General features: G+C 48.6%; 1 protein-coding gene and 1 pseudogene across 5 annotated transcripts in view; one reads left to right on the forward strand and one right to left on the reverse strand.

The window, feature by feature from the left end:
- KIF6 (kinesin family member 6) overlaps positions 1-22581 on the reverse strand; it is a 378196-nt gene that overhangs the window by 11084 nt on the left and 344531 nt on the right. For all 5 annotated transcript variants that reach the window (XM_009205064.3, XM_017957846.2, XM_009205067.4 and 2 more), the window contains 3 exons: positions 15573-15657; positions 13489-13624; positions 10083-10180 (listed from right to left, as the gene is read on the reverse strand). In XM_009205064.3, the coding sequence (XP_009203328.2) occupies positions 10083-10180; positions 13489-13624; positions 15573-15657 (319 nt within the window). The remainder of the gene's footprint in view (positions 1-10082; positions 10181-13488; positions 13625-15572; positions 15658-22581) is intronic.
- LOC110743015 lies at positions 1340-6856 on the forward strand (annotated as a pseudogene).

Genomic DNA, 22581 nt, shown 5'->3' on the forward strand with positions numbered 1-22581 from the left:
ACCCGGAAGCTCCTCTCGGGAGGTGCAGAGGCACGTGGACACGGCTGGTTGGAGGCCAGTGTATTCCACATGCCTGTGGTGACAAGGTCCCTACTCTAAGCTGTGCTGTAAGGAGATCTTCCTCGCTTCCTGCCTGGAGACAATGTCAGAGCTGGAAGAGGCCTAAGAAGTCACCTGGGTACAACCCTCCTTTTACACTCTGGGGACACTGGGGCTGAGAAGCAGGCTAGGGTTAGAGACAGGTGAGCTGGCTCCGCGGAGTCTGCATCTTCTGTGCAAGGTACTCCACAGACCTGACAAACCGCGGGTCTCATGGCCCCTTCCCCCGCTCGGGCCTTCCGCCTTCCGATCTCAGCCAATGGCAAGGCTGCTTCCATAGGTCACGACTGGGGTCACACAAGCAGGAAAAGACATCGGAGCCTGGGGAAGCCCCTCACCCACCAGTGTCCATTTCCTAGCAGTGGAGAGACTTTCCACCAGGTGCCCTTCATGGTGGGAGAGCAGAAATCTCTGTGCTGGGTCTAGTGAGGACTGCTGCAGGACCAGAGGTAGCCACAAGGTGGCAAGCTCTGCACGCTTTTCTTTAGAGAACAGTGACCAATTCTCAAGGCTCCTGCAGAGTGGTTCCTGGTGCAGCCTGGAGGAGGGAAGGAGAAAGGGCTTTCCATCCTGCAAGTGCTTTCATTACAACGGGTCAAGGTCAGTTTGGAAGCTGTAGCAAATTTGCAAGACCAAGGCACTGGCACAAAAATGGCTCATTCACTCAATGGCTTCCCAGTGGAGCCATGGCTCAGGTTCCAGGGAGAGTTCACAGGTGCCAAACTATTGAAAGCTGGGAGGGGGTGGAAGAGGATGGAGAGATGGATGGGGCAGGGTAGAGGGCACGATCACACTGTGGCCAGTGGGGCCATCCGGCACCCTTTGCGGAGGCCCAGCTGCCCTGCCTGTTGCCTCAACAGCTCATGCAGGAGGGCAGTGGAATGGAAGGCTGGGGGCTCCCGAGGGAAATGACTCTTCAAACCCGTAAGCTGCTCAAGCGTCCTGTTCTTGGATGCCACAGCTTGGTTTCTGTAATTCTGGGGATGGTGCCATAAATGACCTCTGCCCTCGCCCTTTGCCCAACCAGCCTTTGACACTGATTTAATTTCTCATGTTGACGTCCCTCTGGAGAGAGAACATACCAGCCATCAGAATGAATTATCTTTCTTAAAAAGGATTAATAAGCCATATTAATAATAATTAGGCCTCCTGGGTTGCCAATCAGAGTGTTTAGTGGGATCAGCTTCCAGGGCCTGAGCATCCCTGGGGAAGTGATGAATGAGGTTTCTTTCAGAACCCGATGAGCAGAGGACCAGCGTCCCGCCGCCCAGTTCCCCGCCTGCGGCAGTTCCACAGGAGCAGGCCGCTCTGGAGCTCAGGCAGCAACTGCCGCTGGGCCCTCGCTGTCTCACCTCGCGGCTCTGACCGGGCACTGGAATGTTTATCTGCTCACAGAGTGACCGTGTCGGAGGGACCTTTGCATATCTTACAGATGGGGCAAGGGAATCCCAAAGTGGGGAGCTGGCTTGTCCAAGGGTGTGCTGCTCGAAGGGGCCATGACTGGGATTCATGCTATTCAAATCTCAATAAAGGGAACTCGTTGGAGGAGGTCAATAATGACGTGACACATGCCTTTGAAGTCCAAGGTTCTTGACTGCAGGGTTAAGGGTCTCTAGGCAAGCACATCCAGGGAGCATCTTAAGTTGGAATACCTAAGGAATGTCCAGGAATGCCCAAGGCCAAGACAAGGTGGAAGGAGCACTATTCTGATGGGTGGCACAGCAGATGGTCCCTGGAGGCCTTGCCCAGGGGCTACTCCTTAGACCTATTCCACTGTGGACTCTCTCAGAGATGCCGGCAGATAAAGGCTGGCAGCGGCATGGATCAACAAACAAGCAGTAAAGAGGCAGCCCTGGCTGCAAGGGAGCATGACAAAGGGAATGAAGCAGAGAGGAGGAAGAAAAGGAGAAGGGGGATGTAAGATAGGAATAGAGATAGGCAGAGCCGACAATGGAGGGAGAGATGGGAGAAGAGGGGAGTGGAGGAGGGAAGGAGGCAGGGAGAGGGCAGGGGGAGCAGTGGGCAGAAGGAAGAAAAGGCACTCGCCATGGAGTGTGAAGGTCTAGGTTTAATCTGTGGCTCTTTTTTTTTTTTTTTTTTTTTGAGATGGAGTCTTGCTCTGTCTCCAGGCAGGAGTGCAGTGGTGCGATCTCAGCTCACTGCAACCTCCACCTCCCGGGTTCAAGCGATTCTCCTGCCTCAGCCTCCTGAGTAGCTGGGATTACAGGCGCGCACCACCATGGCTGGCTAATTTTTGTATTTTTAGTAGGGATGAGATTTCACCATATTGGCCAAGGCTGGTCTCGAACTCCTGACCTCGTGATCCACCTGCCTTGGCCTCCCAAAGTGCTGGGATTACAGGCATAAGCCACCGTGCCTGGCCTAATTTGTGGCTCTTTATGTTATTAACTACAGAGTTAAAGCATCTCATTCCCTCTTGGGGCCTCAATGTCCTCATTTGCAGAATGGGGAGGCCGAACTCAGGATTTCTCAGCTGAAATGGCGAGGGCCAGTCACAGGGAATTCTGGGTTTCCAGACCTTAGAAGGTTGGCCTTTTAAGGCAACACAGTTTTGCCCCTTAAAAATCCTGGCTTGTTGGGAAAATCAGACGGTGTGGACACATTGGAGAGCGGATACCCCACGCAGGAGGATCTGGTGGTGGGAAGCACATAAAGAAAGCACCTTGTACAAAATATTACAAAATGTGGGCTGGTAAGTGCCAACACCTAGTAGATAACATAATGGACATGTGTCCCTAAAAGGCAGTCGTTAATCCTAAACGAAATTGCTGTGAGGAATGCGGGGAGTGCATGACTCAGACAGGCCTGGGTTTGAGTCCACCACTGATCTGCTGGTGACCCTGGGCAAGCTACTTCATCTGTCTGAGCCTGCGTTTTTTCACATGTCAAGTGGGGGACCATGATAGGCACGTTGCTCGTGTGATTTGCACCTGGCCCATGAGGACCCTCTACGAAGGCTAGGGGATATCACCACCATCAGGCCAATGCTGTCTCCCTTGGGAACGTAGGAGCGCCACAGCGAATCCTCCGAGTGGGATGTGCACAGGGAATGTCTGAGATGCCCTGAGAGCCTGAGACAGGGTTCCCTACCCGCCTCACCCTGGCAGAGTTCTGTGAGCCCTTTACTACCAGCATCTAAAGCACGTGACAAGGATTTCTTTGTCAGAGGTGGAGCCCCTAGAGCTCTTCCTTTCCAATCTCTGGCGGGGTTACTTTTCCTCTCACCTGCCTAGTGTGACCATCCCATCCACGAATCCTGGCACTCCAACAACTGTTAGAGGAGGAAATATGGGGCAGCCAGCCACTGGAGTTGAGGTGTTTTAACAAACACCGTTCAGGACACTCAGTGATCTCTTCCCAGGAATTAGAGCATCCAACCAGCACGCCAGCAGCCACCACAGGGGATGGGGCTGAACAGCCCTCTAGGGCTGCCTGAAAGCCATCTTCCCCAAGACCCTCCTGCCGGCAGTCACCGAAGGGGCTTGGGGTGGGGGTGGGGACTCTGGAAGCAGGATTTTGGGAAAAGCTCCTGTGGGTGATCTGATGCACACCTTTCAAATTCAAGGTTCTGAACACTAGGATTAAGCATTTTTTTTGCAAGCATAATATATTTCTTTTCCTTTTTTTTTTTTTTCTTTTTGAGACAGGGTCTCACTGCGTCACTCAGACTAGAGTGCAGTGGTGCAGATCTTGGCTCACTACAACCTTGACCTTCTGGGTTCAAAAGATCCTCCCATCTCAGCCTCCTGAGTAGCTGGGACTACAGGCATGTACCACCATGCCTGGCTATGGATTTGTGGGGAGGGAAGGATGCTTTTCATGTTTTTTATAGAGATGGGGTTTCACCTTGTTGCCCAGGCTGGTCTTGAACTCCTGGCTCAAGTGATCCACCTACCTTAGCCTCCCAAAGTGCTGGGATTACAGGCATGAACCACTGTCCCTGGCCAAGCATAGTATATTTCTATCTTGCATCTATCGGACCTCTTGCTGACACTCCTAGCACTCTCTCTCTCTCTCTCTCTCTCACACACACACACACACACACACACACACAAACACATGCACACGTACACACTCCAATGTCTTTGAAGTCAAAGGAAAAATGAGAGACAGGGCTTTCTATTCCCTGAGCAGGATACTGCTACTAGTAGAAGCTACCCAAGAGATGAGAAAAGAGGATGGAGAAATAGCCAGGGGTGCTGAGTCTCACAACCAAGAGGAGAGCTTATTCTCATGGGGCAGATACATGAGGGGCTCAGCACAGAGCCAGAGCAGTGGCTGAGGAAGCTGAGTCCTCTTGGCTGTGTTTTTCAGATGTGCTGTGTGGAGTCCTGGAGTTTTAGCGAGAGGGCTCCGTGTGTGGAAGGAGGCAGGTATACAGGGGTTGCAATTCAAATTTACCAGCCTCTAGAGGGTGGCAGGTGCCCAAGTGAATGCACGGAGTGGGCCAGGTGCAGGGCACAAATGCTAAGCTGCCTACATTGCCATGGCATAGTGCGGCTGCCTAGTTATTCTGCTTTTGCATTTTTAAAAATCCATAGACTATTATTTAGAGAAGTTTTAAGTTTACAGACAATTGAGCAGATAGTACAGAGAATTCCCTTATACTCCTCTTCCCTGCCTAACAGTTTTCCTTATTACTAACATTTTGTATTAGTGTGATAAATTTGTTATAACCGATGAATGAATATTGATACATTATCATGCACTGAAGTCCACGGTTTATGCAGGGCTTCACTCTTTGTGCTGTACAGCTCTGTGGATTTTGACAAATGCATGACATCATCTCTGCAACATTACGATATCATACAGAATAGTTTCACTGCCCTAAAAATCCCCTGTGCTCCATCTAGTCATCCTTCCCTCCCTACAAGTCCATGACGATCACTGACTATTTCACTGTGTCCATAACTTTGCCTTTTCCAGAATGTTATATAGTTGGAATCATATAATACGTAGCCTTTTCATATTAGCATCTTTCACTAAGCAATATGCATTGCAGGTTCATAACTTTTCATGGCCTGATAGCTCTTTTTTTTTTGAGATGGAGTCTTGCTCTGTCACGTAGGCTGGAGTGCAGTGGCTTGATCTCGGCTCACTGCAACCTCTGCCTCCTGGGTTCAAGCAATTCTCCTGCCTCAGCCTCCCAAGTAGCTGGGAGTACAGGTGCATGCCAATACCCTTGGCTAATTTTTGTATTTTTAGTAGATGTTGCGTTTCACCATGTTGGCCAGGATGCTCTTGAACTCCTGACCCCAAGTGATCTACCCGCCTTGGCCTTCCAAAGTGCTGGGATTACAGACCTGAGCCACTGTGTCCGGCCTTGATAGCTCTTTCTATTGCTGAATAATATTCCATGGTTTGTCTATTCATTCACCTTTTTGAGGACATCTTGGTAGCTTTCAGTTTTGGGCAATTATAAATAATTTATAAATAAAGTTGCTATGAACAATCGTATTCTGTTTTTTTTTTTTTTTTTTTTTGGTGGACATAAGTTTTCACCTCAATTAGGTAAATAACTAAAATGCAATTGCTGGATTTTATGGTAAGATCATATCGAGCTTTGCAAGAATCCATCAAACTGTCTTCCAAAGTGGCTGCACCATTTTGCATTCCCATCAGTAATGAACGAGAGTTCCTATTGCTCCACATCCTCACCGGCATTTGGAATTGTCAGGTTTTTTTTGATTTTAGCCATTCTAATATGTATGTAGTGGTATCTCGTTGTTTTAATTTGTATTTCCCTGTGTGACACAGGATGTTGTGTACCTTGTCATGTACTTATTTGCCATCTGTATCTCTTCTTTGGTGAAGTGGCTGTTCAGACCTTTTGGCCACTTTTAAATTGGGTTGTTTATTTTCTTATTGTTGAATTTTTACAGTTCTTTGTATACTTTAGATACAAGTCCTTTATCAGATATGTGTTTTGCAAATATTTTCTCCCAGTCTGTAGCTTCTCTTTCAATTCTTTTAAAAATATCTTTTGCAGAGTGGTGTTTTAATTTTAAATAAAGTCCAACATCAATTTTTTCTTTCATGAATCTAGATTGTCTTCCAAAACACCAAGCAAGCCAAACAAAACACATCAAGTCAGTTATTGATCCTGGGCTCAGGGGCTCACATAGGAGCTGTGTCCTAAATCCAGAATATGAGGCAGTGAGAGGGCACTGGGTCTGGGATGGCGGCGCGGTAGGCCCGGGCAGATGGGCCCAGTGGCTCCTTCCCCAGTGCGGTGTCCGGCATGCGGCAGATGCTGGAGAGATGGACTTCAAGATGGCACTATGCCAGCCACAATGGGCACTATGCTGTATACCAGTTCCTACTGCTAAGTGGAGCTAAGTGTGATGCCCAGACCCATGGGGGTGCCATTGCTCTGCAGCAGGACTGCTACTGAGGGCACACTGAAATTGCACGGCCTCTGCTTTCACATGGGTCCAAGCCCAGATTGAGAGATGATGACGGCATGACCAGTCTACATAAGGCCCCTGAGAAGGGTCATGTGGACATTTGCTCCCTCCTGTTGCAACATAGCTTAGCCCTGAAGGCCATCTGGAATGGAAAGCATGGCTAGCATGTGACCTGCTGCCCTGCAACAGTGACCTGCTGGCTAGCTGAGTTGCCACCCTCCTGTCTCAGGCTGCCCTTGAAGGGGACACAGACCAAGTTTTTAAGCCCCCACCTTGTTCAGCATCCATGCTGTGGGGCAGGAAACTGAGGCTTGAAGACCCAGGGAGACCCCCAGTCTGGCCACTGTGGAAGCAAGGGACTAGGTTTGGTGGGGCTGAAAGTGTTTAGGCTTGGACAGATGATCATATCCCAGATTGGCTCACATGAGACATCTATCCATTTGGAAAAAAGAAGTTATATTTTTACCTCATCCCATATGCAAAGATACATTGTAAGATTAAAGATCTAAATATAAAAACACAAAATGATGTAGGAACTAGAAGAAAATATGGAATAGGTGACAAAAGCTGCTTTCTAGCTGAATGACCTTGGTACAAGTCATTTGACCTGTCTATTTCTCAATTTCCTAATCTGGAAGCTGACAATGATTATAATAGAGCCTGCCTCAAAGTCATGGTGGTCACTAATTGGGTAAACATTGGGAAAGCCCTTGAGAGAGTGGCACACAGCAAGCAGCCTAGGACAGGACCTGCTGCCCCACCATGCAATCAACACTTGCTGCTATACCATGATTTCATTACTTTTAACAGTCTATAGGTAGAAAAGTGCTACTGCTTTGTTTTCTTTTGCATTGCTAATGAGCACCCGTCTTCCATGAACTGCCTGCCCATGCCCATTTAAAAAATGTTGACCAGGTGTGGTGCCTCACACCTGTAATCCCAGCACTTTGAGAGGCTGAGGTGGGAGGATCACTTAAGCCCAGGATTTCAAGACCAGCCTGGGCAACAAGGTGAGACTCTTCCTCTACAAACAATTTTTTTTTTTTTTAAATTAGCCAGGTATGGTGGCACATGCCTGTGATCCCAGCTACTCAGGAGGCTGAGGCAGGAGGATTGCCTGAGCCCAGGAGGTCAAGGTTGCAGGGAGCCCTGATCACACTGCTGTACTCCAGCATGAGTGAGAGTCAAACCCTGTCTCAAAGAAAAAAAAGTGTTTTTCATTTCATTGATCCATAGGAGTTGTTTATATTCTGCATATTGATCTTTTGTTATATATATATACACATATATATGTATCTATATACATTAAACATTTTTTTCTTTAAGTACGGAAACAAAGGCACTCCAAAAAATTAGAATACAGGCTGAAGTGCTGGCACCAACAGCCAGATTGGAGGGTCTGGGAAAGTCCAAGGAAAATCTCAACCTGGTGTTGAGGGCTCACTTGCTGGCCTTTTAATTTTAAGAAGAGTTGTTTTTTTTTTTTCTTTTTTGAGACAGAGTCTTGCTCTGTAGCCGAGGCTGGAGTGCAGTGGGGTGATCTCGGCTCACTGCAACCTCTACCTACTGGGTTCAAGCGATTCTCCTGCCTCAGCCTCCTGAGTGGCTGAGATTACAGGCACGCACCATCACATCTGGTATTTTTGTATTTTTAGTAGAGATGGGGTTTCACCATGATGGCCAAGCTGGTCTTGAACTTCTGACCTCAGGTGATCCGCCCGTCTCAGCCTCCCAAAGTGCTGGGATTACAGGTGTGAGCCACCGCGCCCGGCCAATAGTTGTTTTTTAAGAATATATATATATATTTTAAAAGAATAGTTTTAAATGTACAGAAAAGTTGGAAAGATAGTGCACAGAGATCCCATGTAGCCTGTACACAGCTTCCCCTATTGGGCAGTTTTACCTTAGTGTGGTGCATTTGCCACAATCACTGAACCGATGTTGATACTTGTTATTAACTAAAGGCCATACTTTTTTTTTTTTTTTTTTTTTTGAGACGAAGTCTCACTCTGTCGCCCAGGCTGGAGTGCAGTGGCCGGATCTCAGCTCACTGCAAGCTCCGCCTCCCGGGTTCCCGCCATTCTCCTGCTTCAGCCTCCCGAGTAGCTGGGACTACAGGCGCCCGCCGCCTCGCCCGGCTAGTTTTTTGTATTTTTTAGTAGAGACGGGGTTTCACCAGGTTAGCCAGGATGGTCTCGATCTCCTGACCTCGTGATCCGCCCGTCTCGGCCAAGGCCATACTTTATTGGACTTTTCTTAGTTTTTCTCTAAAGCCTTTTTCTGTTCCAGGCTCCCACCCAGGACACCACTTTACATCTAGGTGGTGTGTCTCCCGAGGCTCCTCTGGGCTGTGACCGAGTCTCGCATTTGGTTTTCTGGGGACCTTGCCAATGTGAGGTGTGCTAGTCAGGTGTTTTGTAGAGTGTCCTTCCACTGGGAAGTGTCTGACGTTTTCCTCATTCTTTGACTGGTGTTATGGGTTTCTGAGACGAAGGCCACAGAGGCTGAGTGCCACTCTTATCACATCATATCATGGGGACTGTCTGACACCTTTTTTTTTTTTGAGACGGAGTCTCTCTCTGTCACCCAGGTTGGAGTGCAGTGGTGCGATCTCGGCTCACTGCAACCTCTGCTTCCTGGTTTCAAGCGATTCTCCTGCCTCAGCCCCCCAGGTAGCTGGGATTACAGGCGTGTGCCACCACACCTGGCTAATTTTTGTATTTTTAGTAGAGACAGGGTTTCCCCATGTTGGCCAGGCTAGTCTCGACCTCCTGACCTCAGGTGATCCACCCACCTTGGCCTCCCAAAGTGCTGGGATTACAGGTATGAGCCACTGTGCCTGGCCCTCTGACACCTTTTTTAAAGCCCTATTTTATATTTCCAATGTGAGGGCTCAGAACCCCTTCAAACCCAAAGGATTGCTCCTTGGTGGCAGAGATGGAGGCCCCACACATACTGTCCTGGTCTCTGGCATCGGATGGACAATGGCAGGAGGCATGCATCATTGGTAATACCCCCTGGGTTGTGTGGTTGGAAACAGACAATAACATGGTTGTGGGGAAGTAGAGTCCCTGCTGGTCATCCCATCATTTAGGGAGACTGGCTCTGGGCCATCCTCATGTGCTATTGGAGGCTGCCTGAATCCTGGCTAGGATGAAGAGCTCTCCTGTGTCTCAGTAGGCTGGCTACCCACTGTCCCACCACCACTGTCCCCCAATCCCCTCTTCTCCCATGCTATGACCCTGTTCCATTCCTGCCAACCTCTTCTTCCCACTCAGGAGACAGGACCAGGGCTTGATTGTGAAACTTCTTGTCTCTTGTTACCATGGCAGTAGGTCTACTGGTTATCAGAACTAGGGACTGAAGGGGTGTGCACTCCAACCAGCTTGAAAGTCACTGTCCTGAGTATCTACGACTAATTAAAAGGTAAAAGGAATTCATCCTTCTGGATCATACGGCTTATCAGGAGACATGAGAGCCACAGGAATAGGTTAAAGAGAAAGGTAGGGAGCCTTTTCTGGGAACTCTAACACCTCTGGTGAGTTCTCACCTTACCTTTTGTTAGAGAAGAGTTGGGACTGTTCATGCAGGGAGTCAGATGTCTGGAGAAACGGCTTCGTGTGATCGAGTGAGTTCACTGCTGGAGAGTTTACCTGTTGGCCCCAGAGGGAGTTTCACAGTGTTAGCTTGAATCTAATGCCATAGGAAGATGTTCTTGATGTAATTCTTTTTTTTTTTTTTGAGATGGAGTCTCGCTATGTCGCCCACGCTGGAGTGCAGTGGCGTGATCTCGGCTCACTGCAACGTCCGCCTCCCGAGTTCAAGCAATTCTCCTGCCTCAGCCTCCCGAGTAGCTGGGATTACAGGCGCCCGCCACCACACCCAGCTAATTTTTGTATTTATAGTAGAGACGGGGTTTTGCCAGGCATGGCCAGGCTGGCCTTGAATTCCTGACCTAAGGTGATGTGCCCACTTTGGCCTCCCAAAGTGCTAGGATTACAGGCGCGAGCCCCAGTGCCTGGCCTTGATGTAATTCTTAAGGGGAACAAGCTATAAAAGTTAGTGTACACAACGTGTATGGCCAAAAACAAATCTAGACATGGTAATGACCATAATGATGGGCGTCAACATATTGTCTAGGGACGGTAGAATTATGGGTAATATTTAATTTATGCTTTATGCTTTCCTGTGCTTTCCAAGTTTTCCAAGTTGAACATGTATTCCTTTTTAAAGATAGAAAAGAAATGTTTAAAATGTTATCTTCATTCTTCAAAAATACTTTCTGGTTTTGCTTCTCCTTGTCCCAAAAACCCCCTACTAAAATCAGGAGACATCCACCGAGCACTTTGTGTAGGGGAACAGCTCTGCCATGGTGCTCTGCAAGTTGCACGACCCCACATAGGCCTCAAGAGCAAGGCATACATCACAGCTGGTCTAAGTCTTGGCAGAATGCCCTGTAACCCTCCTGGAACGTGAGCCATACAGGAAGCTTGCGAGTGGTTGCTACTAGGTTATTTCCCACTTGCTTCCCTATCTTCCCAGAAGGTTATCCTAGAAGTTTCTTGTCACCTCCCTTGTTCTGATAAGGTTTGGAGCTTTCTGCCTCTGCCCACTCAGGGTACAGCTGCAGGCTATAGAACTGCTCAGAGGCAGCATGGAATTGGCCCCTCTGTACCGGTGTATCCCACCATCCCCCTTGCTGTCATCTGGTCCCTTTTGTTTCAGTGACATCCTGTGGTGCAGAGGACACATGGAGCTGACACCCTTGCCTACTCAGGCTTTCGCTGTCTCTGTAAGTCATACACTGTCTGAATGTGTCAGCTTTGCCTGGACACTTCCCGAGTTTCACTGGATGACCCTTGTCGACCGGTCAGTGGTGGACTCCCTTGGGCGCCAGCTGGGGAAGGCCTCATTCACTGATGAACTTGCTAGGAAGGGCTCATAACCTGGGGTCCATAGACAGAATCCAGGGGCTCTGCCAATGTGGATGGGAACCAATCACATCAGTATTTTCCCTAGCTGCTACCTGAAATTATTTCTTTCAGTGATAAGTGTAGACAACAAACCACAGAAGTATTAGCAATACCTGTGACTTTGTCACCCACAGAAATCAAGCATATTTTCATATCACCTGACAGTTGGTGCAGAGATCTTGAAATATTGTGTCATTTCATCATTACTTTGAAGTTATGATAAATATTGGGCCCACACCTAGATCTTATTAATTAATGCATTTAAAAAGTGGTACATGTATTCCCAGACCATAACTCAGAATATTTTGATAACCGTATTTCATTCTAACTAGTTTTCTTTGTTATCTCATGTATTTAATTTTATCTAAATATTCTTCTCTGTTGTCCTGCCACATGGCCACTTGGTATCACACTGGTTATTGCTTGCCTATGTCCTTGGCAAATCATCTTCTCTGGCTCTCAGATCTCTTGTCCTCAAAATGAAGGGATCAGCCTGTCAGATAATCACTAAGCGTTCTGCCAGCCAGACAAGTGATCTGATTGTGCGTATTTTGGCATTTCTGCTGTGCCACAACTGAAGTGTTCCATGAGGAAAACTGAAACTGGGATTTTGTGCTTACACTTATGGACAGGTTATTTCAGCCTTCATCAAACAGAAAACTTCTAAGAATTTGTCCAGAAAATATGCAAAAAATTATCTACACATTATGTTTTGAGTAAAAAACTAGAAACCACCTAAATATTCAATGATAGGAGATTAAAACATATTTATATGATGGAACAGAAACAGCCATTAAAACAATGCTGTAGGATAATCACATGAAAAAATAGCCATGCTGTACAATTAATTTTTTTGTTTGTTTGTTTTTGAGACGGAGTCTCGCTCTGTCGCCCAGCTCTGTCGCCAAGCTCTGCCTCCCGGGTTCATGCCATTCTCCTGCCTCAGCCTCCCGAGTAGCTGGGACTACAGGCACCCACCACCTCGCCCAGCTAGTTTTTTGTATTTTTAGTAGAGACGGGGTTTCACCATGTCAGCCAGGATGGTCTCAATCTCCTGACCTCGTGATCCGCCTGCCTTGGCCTCCCAAAGTGCTGGGATTACAGGTGTGAGCCACCGTGCCTGGCCTACAATTAATTTTTTAAAAGCCATTTGTGATACTTGAACAGCTATATGATTTATTACTATTATTATTGTTTTGAGACAGGGCCTTGCTCAGTTACCCAGGTCAGAGTGCAGTGGGTCTATCACTGCTCACTGCAGCCTTGACCTCCCAGGCTCAAGCACTCTGCCCATCTCAGACTCCCAGGTAGCTGAGACTATAGGCACATACTACCATGCCTGGCTAGTTATTTTTATGTTCATTTTGGTAGAGACAGGGTCTTGCCATGTTACCCAGGCTGGTCTTGAACTCCTGGGCTCAAGTGATCCTCCTGCTGCAGCCTCCCAAATGCTGGGATTACAGGCATGAGCCACTGTGCCCAGCCTGATTCTATTTGTATAAAAACATATGGATATATATGCATAGAAATCAAGGTAAAAGAATATAATCAAACATGTTAATATCAATTACATTTAAGTAGGGAAATTATGATTTTTGCTTTCTTTGTGTTGTTCTGCATAGAAAAATTTCTATAATTCATATTCACATATATATGACTGTGATAAGAAAAACAATAAATGTTGTCAGTAGGAAATCACTGGAGAATATCACACAAAGCATTGGCGGCAAACCCACTGAGTTTTGGGAGCTGCATCTTTTATCCCTAATTTTTCCATTAATCAGGCAGAATTTTAGGCATGAGAGCAAGGAAACAATGAACCCCTGACCTTCCGTCATCCTTGTCACTACAGTGAGCACCTGCTTCATGAGCAGGGGCTGAGAACACGGGGGCCTGTGGGCCAAAGCCCCCACTGTGTCTCTTGACAGCCCCAATGGGGCTGCATGACTGGCCCCTCCCCAGCTTCCCTGATGTTCCCCAGGCCATACCTGCAGGTTGGTGGCCTCCTCTGCCCACCAGACTTCAAACTCTTTCTGTAGCTTCACCTTGGCTTTGTCCATGAGCAGCTGCAAGTGCTCGATCTCCACCTTCAGGGCTTTCAGGCGAGTGAACATTGTTTTATACCTGCGGTGGAATTGGGGAAGAGTCAGTGCACTGCTGTCTTGAAAGCATGGCATGGAGCAGGGGCTGTAAATGAATCCCGTGTCTCAGAATCCTGGCAGAGCTGCCCTGGTGCTCAGGGACTGGGACCCTACAGGAGCTTCGGAGGCCAGGCTACGGCACCAGGGTTTGAGTCCATCACAGAAAAGCAGAGGAAGACATTTTGATCCAGTAGGCCCATAGGAATCTGTGTGTGAGATGAATGACCTCTCCCCCAAGAATGAAAACTGCCATTTGCTGAGCTCTTACTAAAGCATAAGCACTGCTGCAGGCACTCAACATATACAAGCTCATGTAATCCTCACAACCCTATGGAGGAGATGCTATGATTAATACCTCTATTTTACAGATTCGGAACCTGAGACAGGTAAGAAGAGGTTATATAACTTGCTCTATGGGACAGAGATAACTGAGGAGCCAGGATCTGAACCCAGGTGGTCTGGTTCTAGAACCACAGTCTTAACTGCCTCATCATTCTACTGGCTCACCTTCATGCTGAGGACCAAAATTAACACTGTGTTTATGAATGCACACATATATTGGTTTTGGGAATGCTAGAATGAATCAGAAATTGTCCAACAGGAAACGGTCCAATAAACAGGCCGAAGATATAAGTTGGCCTCTAAGATGACACTGAGATTGGAAATGTGGGCCAAGGGGACAAGATGAAGATGGAGTAAAGACACAAGAAGAATGGGTTGGAGGCTGGGTGCAGTGGCTCACGCCTGTAATTCCAGCACTTTGGGAGGCCGAGGCAGGCAGATCACCTGAGGTCAGGAGTTCGAGACCAGCCTGGCCAACGTGGCAAAACCCCGTCTCTACCAAAAATACAAAAATTAGCCGGGCGTGGTGAGGGGTGCCTGTAATCCCAGCTACTCTGGAGGCTGAGGCAGGAGAATTGCTTGAATCCGGGAGGTGGAGGTTGCAGTGAACTGAGATCGCACCACTGCACTACAGCCTGGGAAACAAAGTGAGACTCCGTTTCACAAAAAAAAAAAAAAAAAAAAAAAAAAACCAAAAAAACCAACAACAAAAAAACAAAAACAAAAAAAGAATAGGTTGGAAAGAAACTGAGGAAAATGAACAAAGCGAGGGAGAAGAGAAGGTGGACAACTGGGGAGGGCCCCAAGGGAGTGGAGAGCGACAGCAGCGTGTGGGCTCAGGTAGTCAGGGCTTTCTGTAGGAAGACACCTGCACATCTGCTAGGAGCCACCTGAAGACCAGCACCTGGAGCTTTGATCTCCTAGGTGTGGGTAGCGGGGCAGGGGAGGTGCATGCCAGGTCAGCTGGGGGTTGGGGTGAGGAAGGGAGTGTGCTGCAGTGACACCACCAGCTCCCTGAGGCAGGAAAGGTGACTTTAGTCTCTCCAGAGCCTACCCATGGCATGGGGGAGATAGCACACATGTGCTAAATGCATCAATGAATGAATGGATGCAGCTTGATCAGCATGTGGAGCAAGATTCGATGACCACGCTGTATATCAGGAATGGCTACATGTCTGTTTATGCTTGAGGCTCCTCACTCTGTAAGTGAAGTCGTTTGGAGACCCCAAATGCCTGCAGCTGCGTGAGAGTATGACGTTCTCAGGACTGGGAGGGAAGTGGGCTTCAGCCACAGGCATGCGGAAGACCACTGTGGTCATACTTCTTGGCTCCTGTAGGTGGCAGCAGTGGACAAGCCCAGCTACTTCCCGGGCCTAGCTTGGCTTGTTCTACATTCTAACCTCACATTGCCTGGGGTCCTGCCTTTCACACCTGCCTGCTCAAAGGCAGCCCCTCCTCCTCCTGCTATTCTAGGATCCAGCTGCTGGACCCACAAGTCCCTGAGTAGCTGCAGCCTTGGGCAGCTCCAGGATGACACTGAGACCCTGGGAGGCTGGGCTCGGGCTGTGTGTGGCTAAAAGGAAGGGCACCTTCTCTTTTCTTCCTCCAGTTGTGATCGCAGCTTCTCCTCCTGCTGGTCTGGCATCAGAGGCACTGCCATGTTTTCCGAGATTCCTGTAGAAGGAACGCAATGGGATGGTGAGAAAGAAAGGTAAAAGGAAAAAGTGTGATATCTGGGCAGATGACAGAGTTCAAGGGCACCCCAGGAAGAAGGGGGGCCCTGTGAGTTCCTTCTGGGGCCTCTTGGTGGCAACCTCTGCTCAGCTGAAAGCCCTGAGAGGAGCGGCTTCCAGGGTTATTGTCCCTCTGCTGTCCCTCCCACTGCCAACATCTGTCACTGGAAGGGAATTCTCCCTCTACTAATCTTTTCACTATTGAGCTCATTCATTTCCTGTTGAGTCTCCAGGGAAGATACAAAATAGCATTTCCCCATCTTCTGATAAAGAGCCCTTCAGGGCTGGGCACGGTGGCTCATGCCTGTAATTCCAGCACTTTGGAAGGCCTAGGCAGGCAGGTCACCTGAGGTTAGGAGTTCGAGACCAGCCTGGCCAACATGGTCAAACCCCATCTCTACTCAAAATTCAAAAATTAACCGGGCGTGGTGGCAGGTGCCTATAATCCAAGCTACTCTGGAGGCTGAGGCAGGAGAATCGCTTGAACCCAGGAGGTGGAGGTTGCAGTGAGCCAAGATCGCACCATTGCACTCCAGCTTGGGTAACAAGAGAGACACTCAATAAGAAAAAAAAAAAAAAGCCCTTCACAAACAAGGAAATCTCTCTAAACCATCTGACATCTTTCTCTGCACAAGTGGAGTGCTGAATTTCCAGCCTCAGAATCGTGTCTCCTGTTTTTCACTCCCTCTGTAGCAGTGGTTCTCAAGCCTGATGAACTCAGGCCATGTTAATTCACAACCAGAGTTGAGCCCAAGCCTTGGCGACCGGATCATGACGGGGCCAGGGGAGGGCTGAGGACGTCAGCAGGTATCAGCTGCTGTGTGTGTCTGCGTCCCTCTGATGCCAACCTCTGTCTTCCCCCACGTGACCCCCATTGGTTGCCTGCTCTGGCTAGTGTGCTCATCTGAAGCCGGCTCTCTCCTAGCCCAGAGTATGGGGACTTTTTATTCTCCTAGGAGTCTCTTCGTGGTTGCCCTGCTTTTCTGAGCTCCATAGACAACATCTTAGAAGTCACACAGCCCTGCTTTTTACTCCATGTAGGGGAGATTCAGCTGTGGTCCACATGCTTCCAGACGTGCTCCGACTGAATCCTTATAGTATTTATTTGCCTTAAGTGTTATTACTCCCATTTTACAGATAAGGACACTGAGGTTCAAAGAGGGTAAACTGCCCAAGCTAGGTGGCTAACTTCAGGAACCTTGGATTCAAAAATCCCTTTGAAAACATTTCTGACAGAGGGTCATCTGCTTTCTGCTCAAATACTTCCAGGGATGAGGAGCTCACTACTTGGCAGGATAGCACATTTCATGGTGGACAGCGTTTCCTCCTACTTTTGAGCCAAGACATTTCCCACTAACTTCTTTTCCCTCTACTTTGGCTCTTTGGAGCAGCATAGCATATTTTTCTTCTTAATCCGATGGTCCCTTAAATATCTGAACAACAATATCAAAATACCACATGTGTCTGGAACTTTTTTTTTTTTTTTTGAGACGGATTCTTGCACTGTCACCAGGCTGGAGTACAGGGTGCGATCTCCACTCACTGCAACCTCTGCCTCCCAGGTTCAAGCGATTCTCCTGCCTCGGCTTCCTGAGTAGCTGGGACTACAGGTGCGCACCACCACACCCAGCTAATTTGTGTATTTTTAGTAGAAACGGGGTTTTACCATGTTGGCCAGGATGGTCTTGATCTCTTGACCTCAAGATCCACCCGCCTTGGCCTCCTAAAGTGCTGTGATTACAGGTGTGAGCCACTGCGCCCAACCCCCCTTTTTTTCTTAGACTGACTCCTGCTCAATCTCTCCCCTGAAGTTTCAGCGACCTGGTTACTTTCCCATTTATCTTAAGTATGAAGCCTAGGTCTGGACATAATAATTCCATAGGTCTGAAAGGTACAGAGTAGAGTAGGTAGGGCTCCTCTTACCTTTTAAAAATTTAAGCTCTATATTTTTGTAGCAGGTGAATTACTAACAATGACCATTTATTGGGGGCTTTCTGTGTGCTAAGTTCTGCCAAATTCTACTAGGCACTGGTCGAGGTCCTCTATGTACCCTATTGCTAATTCTCAAAACAACCCTTCAAGGATGGCATTGCCATCTTGTTTCAACCAGATTCTTAGCCTCAGAGAAGGCCGTGGATAACACAAGGTTACACAGCTGCTAAATAGCAGAGCTGGGACGTGAACCCATTTGTTTTTTTCTGATTCCAAGGAGCTAAATGTTTCTACCAGACAGCCTCCCCAACACTGCTTGTGATTTTTAGCAGCTCTGTCGTGGTTGGCCCCTATTAAGCTTGTGGTCAGTTTTAAAACTTGCATGTTTTTTTAATAAGTGATTTTGTCAAAATGCATTCTGCTTCAGTGTGATTGTCCTTTTGATCCTGAAGGTACCACTTCACATTTATTGGCAGCCTAGCCTGCTGGAGGTCCTTATTCTGTCACGTCATTATTCTTCCCCTTTGACTTCCTTACCCATTTGTTACCTGTGTTTTTTATGTCATTAGCTTATTGATAACTATGCTAACTGGATCATGGTTCTGTCTGTCATCTTCCAGGTGCCAGTGACCCCCTTTTCCTTGTGTCAATTGCCAACTTTAAATTGACAGGAAGAGCAAGTGTCTTATTTCATTATCTAAACACAGGAAATGCAGATACCATCGACATCCCACCTGAAGTCCACACTGTCGTCTGTGTTCGTGCAATTTACTGGTTCAGATGAGGCAGCCCGCCTGTCCACATCACCCTCAGCCCCCAAGTCTCAGGCACAGGAAGCTCTCAAGGGCAGAGATTGGGGTCCTCCTGCTCTGAGTGTCTTCCCCCAGTGCTGTGTTCAGACTCCATGTATAGGGTGCACTCAGTGCCTCGCATGTTTGCTGGTCTTGTCTTCTTTGAAAGTCGTCAGACAAAATAAACTGAAGGAAGTATCTTAACATGAAACTGACAACGGCAGAACTTTCAATGGACAAATTATTTCCTTTTTAAAAAGTTTCAGAAATGGCCCCAGGTATCTTCCAGACTGCTAAAAAATAACACTGTGAATCTCCTTCCTCCTTTTAACACTTTTGTCCCCACCCCAAGGGCACCCCTGAGAAATTCAGTGAAGCCCCCCTCTGCTGTGACTGGCTAGACGTCCTGCTGCAAGCCCAGCATGTGAGAGGCTGCTGGAGGCAGGTGGAGGAAGAGCTGCTGGACTCACACAGGCCCATCTCACCCGGCCAGAAGAGGTGGTCTCCAGGGCTTCGTGAACAGACAGCAGAAGGTAGGAGGGCGGGCCGGGCTGGCCTGCTCTTCCGTATAAAAGCTGCGGTCACCCCGTGTGAACACAGAGCCCCTCTGTAGGAGGCAGGCTCTTGCCTTGCCCCATGGCTGGTTGTCTTTTCCTTGGGCATCTTGCAGGTTCCCCCGCAGGTCACAGAGTCTCAGGTGCCCTGGAAGTGTGTGGGGTGTTCAGGAGCCTTAGGCAAGGAGCACATTCTGAATGCCTCTGACACAAGCATGGAATGATAACAGCGCCATCTGAGGAGTCACTGGAGCCCAGTCCCCGCGCAACACCACTTTCATTCTCACCACCCCAGCTGGCAGACATGATCACCTCTGCTTCAGTCCGGAAGACCAAGGCTTAGGGTGACTAGGTGGCTTGTGTGATGCCACAAAGCTACCAAATAGCGCCAGGCTTTGGATCCAAATCTAGTCACTCATCTGCTTATTTAACAAATGTTTATCGAGCATTGACTATGTGTCTGCCCCTGTTCTAGAGGGATTTCAGGGGGGAAGACAGACACTAAAACAACAAATAATTGAGTCTGCAGCGTCATGCCGGGGATGGGAAGGTGCTGTGAGGAAAGACGAAGCGGGGTAAAAAGACAGGATGACAGGGTGGAGGGCTGCCACGCCAGGTGGGGGGTGAGGGCCTCTAAGCGGGGGGACATTTGAGCAGTGGCCTGAATGGAGGGAGGGAACAGGCATGCAGAAATCGGGGCGCAGAGTGTACAACAGTAAGTGCAAAGGGCCTGAGGTGTGGGCCTGCTTGCTGCATCTGACAACAATGAGAAGGCCAGGGCGCCTGAGTGGTTGGTAAGGGAAATTGTGGTGGGAGCTGAAGTCAGTGAAGAAACTGAGACCAGACCCTGGCGGATCTTGTGAGCCACGGTAAGGACACTGGCTTTGAGAGAGATGGGAGGCTGGAGTATTTTGAGGAGAGGAATAGGCTCGATCTATTCCTTTGAAAGCTTTTGAGTGTTTTTGTGTTTTGTGTTTTTTTGCTGATCAAGACAAAGCTACTCCAAACTGAACAACAGTTAATGTGGAGGTGGCGCCAGGAAGCTGGGAGTCTGTTGAAAGGGTCTGGGAAAGAAAGCTGGGGCAAGGGACCTTGGGAAGCCAGAATGAGGGCACAGCACACCCCACGACACAAACTACCCACGTTGTCATGACAACCAAATGGGCCTGCTGCCCGAAGTGATGTTTGCCTGGTGCAATGCATTGCAGCCTCACCAGGAGACAGCCTCTGGCTGCTTCTGATGTGTTCTGAGGCTTGGCTCATCAGTAACCTCTGAAGAGAAATAGGGGCTGGGAACTCAAAGGGAACCAAACAAAAGCGACTGAGCAAGAACAGAAGAAGAGGGAGTAGCTACAAAGGGCATTTGAGTTTTGTAGGTCTCCATCCCCACGGGGACTCTGGCCAGGGACAGAACCTCCCACCACCTGACAGGAGGCACAAGGAGCCCTCCTTTCAAGGACAGGATTCTGGCTGGGACAGCAGCACAGGAGGTCACAGTCCCGAGTGGCCTGTGAGGTCACACTGTTCATCTGTGGGGAGGCAGCTGTCTCCAAAGCAGTACAAAAGCAAGAGAAGGGTTTCACTCAGTGGCTGTAGGTCTGAATGGCACACAAGGAAGAAGCCCTGAGCAGTCAAACAGAAACTGAAGCTTCGACTTGGGAGGACGCACAGTCCCAGGCTGACCTTATCTCTGAAGTCACGGGTGTTTTGGAATTAGCCGTGCAAGGACCAGAGGGGCTCTTGCTGGGAAGGGCCAGCCAAGATGTGGACCCCCTTCTTCCTGACATAATTTCTACTGGAAAGATCTCTGCAACTCCTTGTCCCACTTCCCCATGCCCTCCTCTCAAATGCTCTCTCTCCCACGCAGTTATCTGATGTTTGAAATGTGCAGAATCGTTTCTTTGGTTCAGTGGTTCTCAACTGGGGGTGCACATCAGAATCACTTAAGGAGCTTGTAAAAGCACACAGACAGCTGGGCCCTACTCCAGACCTACTGAGTTAAAATTTGTCGGTAGGGTCCCCTGGTGATTCCGAGGCTCACCCCTTGTTAAGAAACACTGCTTATGGCTTCAAGCCCAGTTTTAATGCAAGTACTCCGTGCAGAAGTTACTGAGAATACAGGCCCTGCAGACGTTTAGATAGGATGGTGTGTGGGAGCTAGCATGTCCCCTACATGCCTGCCTGCTTTCTAGACCTTTGGGAGCCACTGTGATAAAAGTAAAAAGGGCTTCAGGGGTTTGCAACCAGGAAAACACACTCTCTGTAAGGTTGAAACTGCCTGCATCCGGCCCTTGTAGGTGCTTGATAAAATCTGAATAACGATAACCATCGCACAGCTGCTATATGGGTTAGAAATGTCATATGTATTGTCTTGTATAATCTACAAATCCCACTCTAGGTGGGGAAACTGAGCTCTGATAGAGGAAGTAACCTGCCCAGGATGGCGCTGCCAGTAAGCAGAGCTAGGGGGAGAACTGGCTCTGTCTGATTTCAAAGCTGGTGCCCTTTCCTCTGTAAGTGATTCCGATAATGAAGGAAGCCACAGGGCAGATTATTGAAGTCTGTATTGACTCATCGTTGGTGTTTGAAGGTGTTGCTCTTTTCCATGAATGACTTTCAGATCTGGGTTGGGGCTGAGAGAAAGTCTTAGTGTCTTTCCCTGGTGCTGGCCTGTGATGTCTGACCTTTAATAACCGAAATCCATGACCTGTGCCCCAGTCCCACATGGCATTTGCAGCTTGCCTGCTGGGTGTGAAGAACTATCTACCTGTGCTCCAGGGTCAGCCCATAGAATACCCACAGCCGGCCTGTTCCATGCCCTTGGCTGGACTAGGAATCTCAAAGAGGATGATGTTGAAATTTCTGACCATTCACCAAAGCCAAAAGGGGCCCTCTGGGCTTCTGTAGAGCAAAGGCTATGGGGCCCACATGGCCGTTGCCTAGCCAGAGCCCTGCGTGGGAAGGGGCGGTGAGTTATGTGGCTCTACCATGGCAGACAAGACATCAGAGCCAGGAGGCACTCCAGCTGGTCGTCTTGGCCATCCAACTATCCAATTAATGATTCATTTGCTGAATACCCACTCTGGGTCTCCTTGGGGCTCAGCTGTCTCACACAACCATAGATCACTTCAGCCTCACCTTGTTCGAGAAGTCAAAGTGTCTATTCTTACGGAGATTGATGGTGTTCATAGCTCAATTACCACAATGGTCAGCAGCTCAGGGGCAGATTCTGGCTTCCCAATCAGACCACTGCCTGTTTAATGGCTCAAATTTATTATCAGCTGGAGCCGTCACATGCCGACGGGTGCTCAGTGCTGCCATCCATCCTGGTGTTGATTTTGTAATACCTTAGCGGCCCCAGGCATGCCCAGATTTAAGGGTGTGCTAAATGACCCTGCGATACATGGCTGTGCCTGATAATTTCTTGGGCACACTCACCCACACCGCCACAGGCCCTGTGCTCACTGCCACTGCCTTCCCTTCAGGAAGAGCACGGCACTCTGTGAGAAGATAAATGGCTGTACTTTAGTACAATCAGCAACGTGCCAGATGCCTGCTTGTAGCAAAACCCCGGCCCTGACAGTCTCC

The sequence above is a fragment of the Papio anubis genome, chromosome 6, assembly GCF_008728515.1.
Source record: "Papio anubis isolate 15944 chromosome 6, Panubis1.0, whole genome shotgun sequence".
NCBI classification, from domain to species: domain Eukaryota; kingdom Metazoa; phylum Chordata; class Mammalia; order Primates; family Cercopithecidae; genus Papio; species Papio anubis.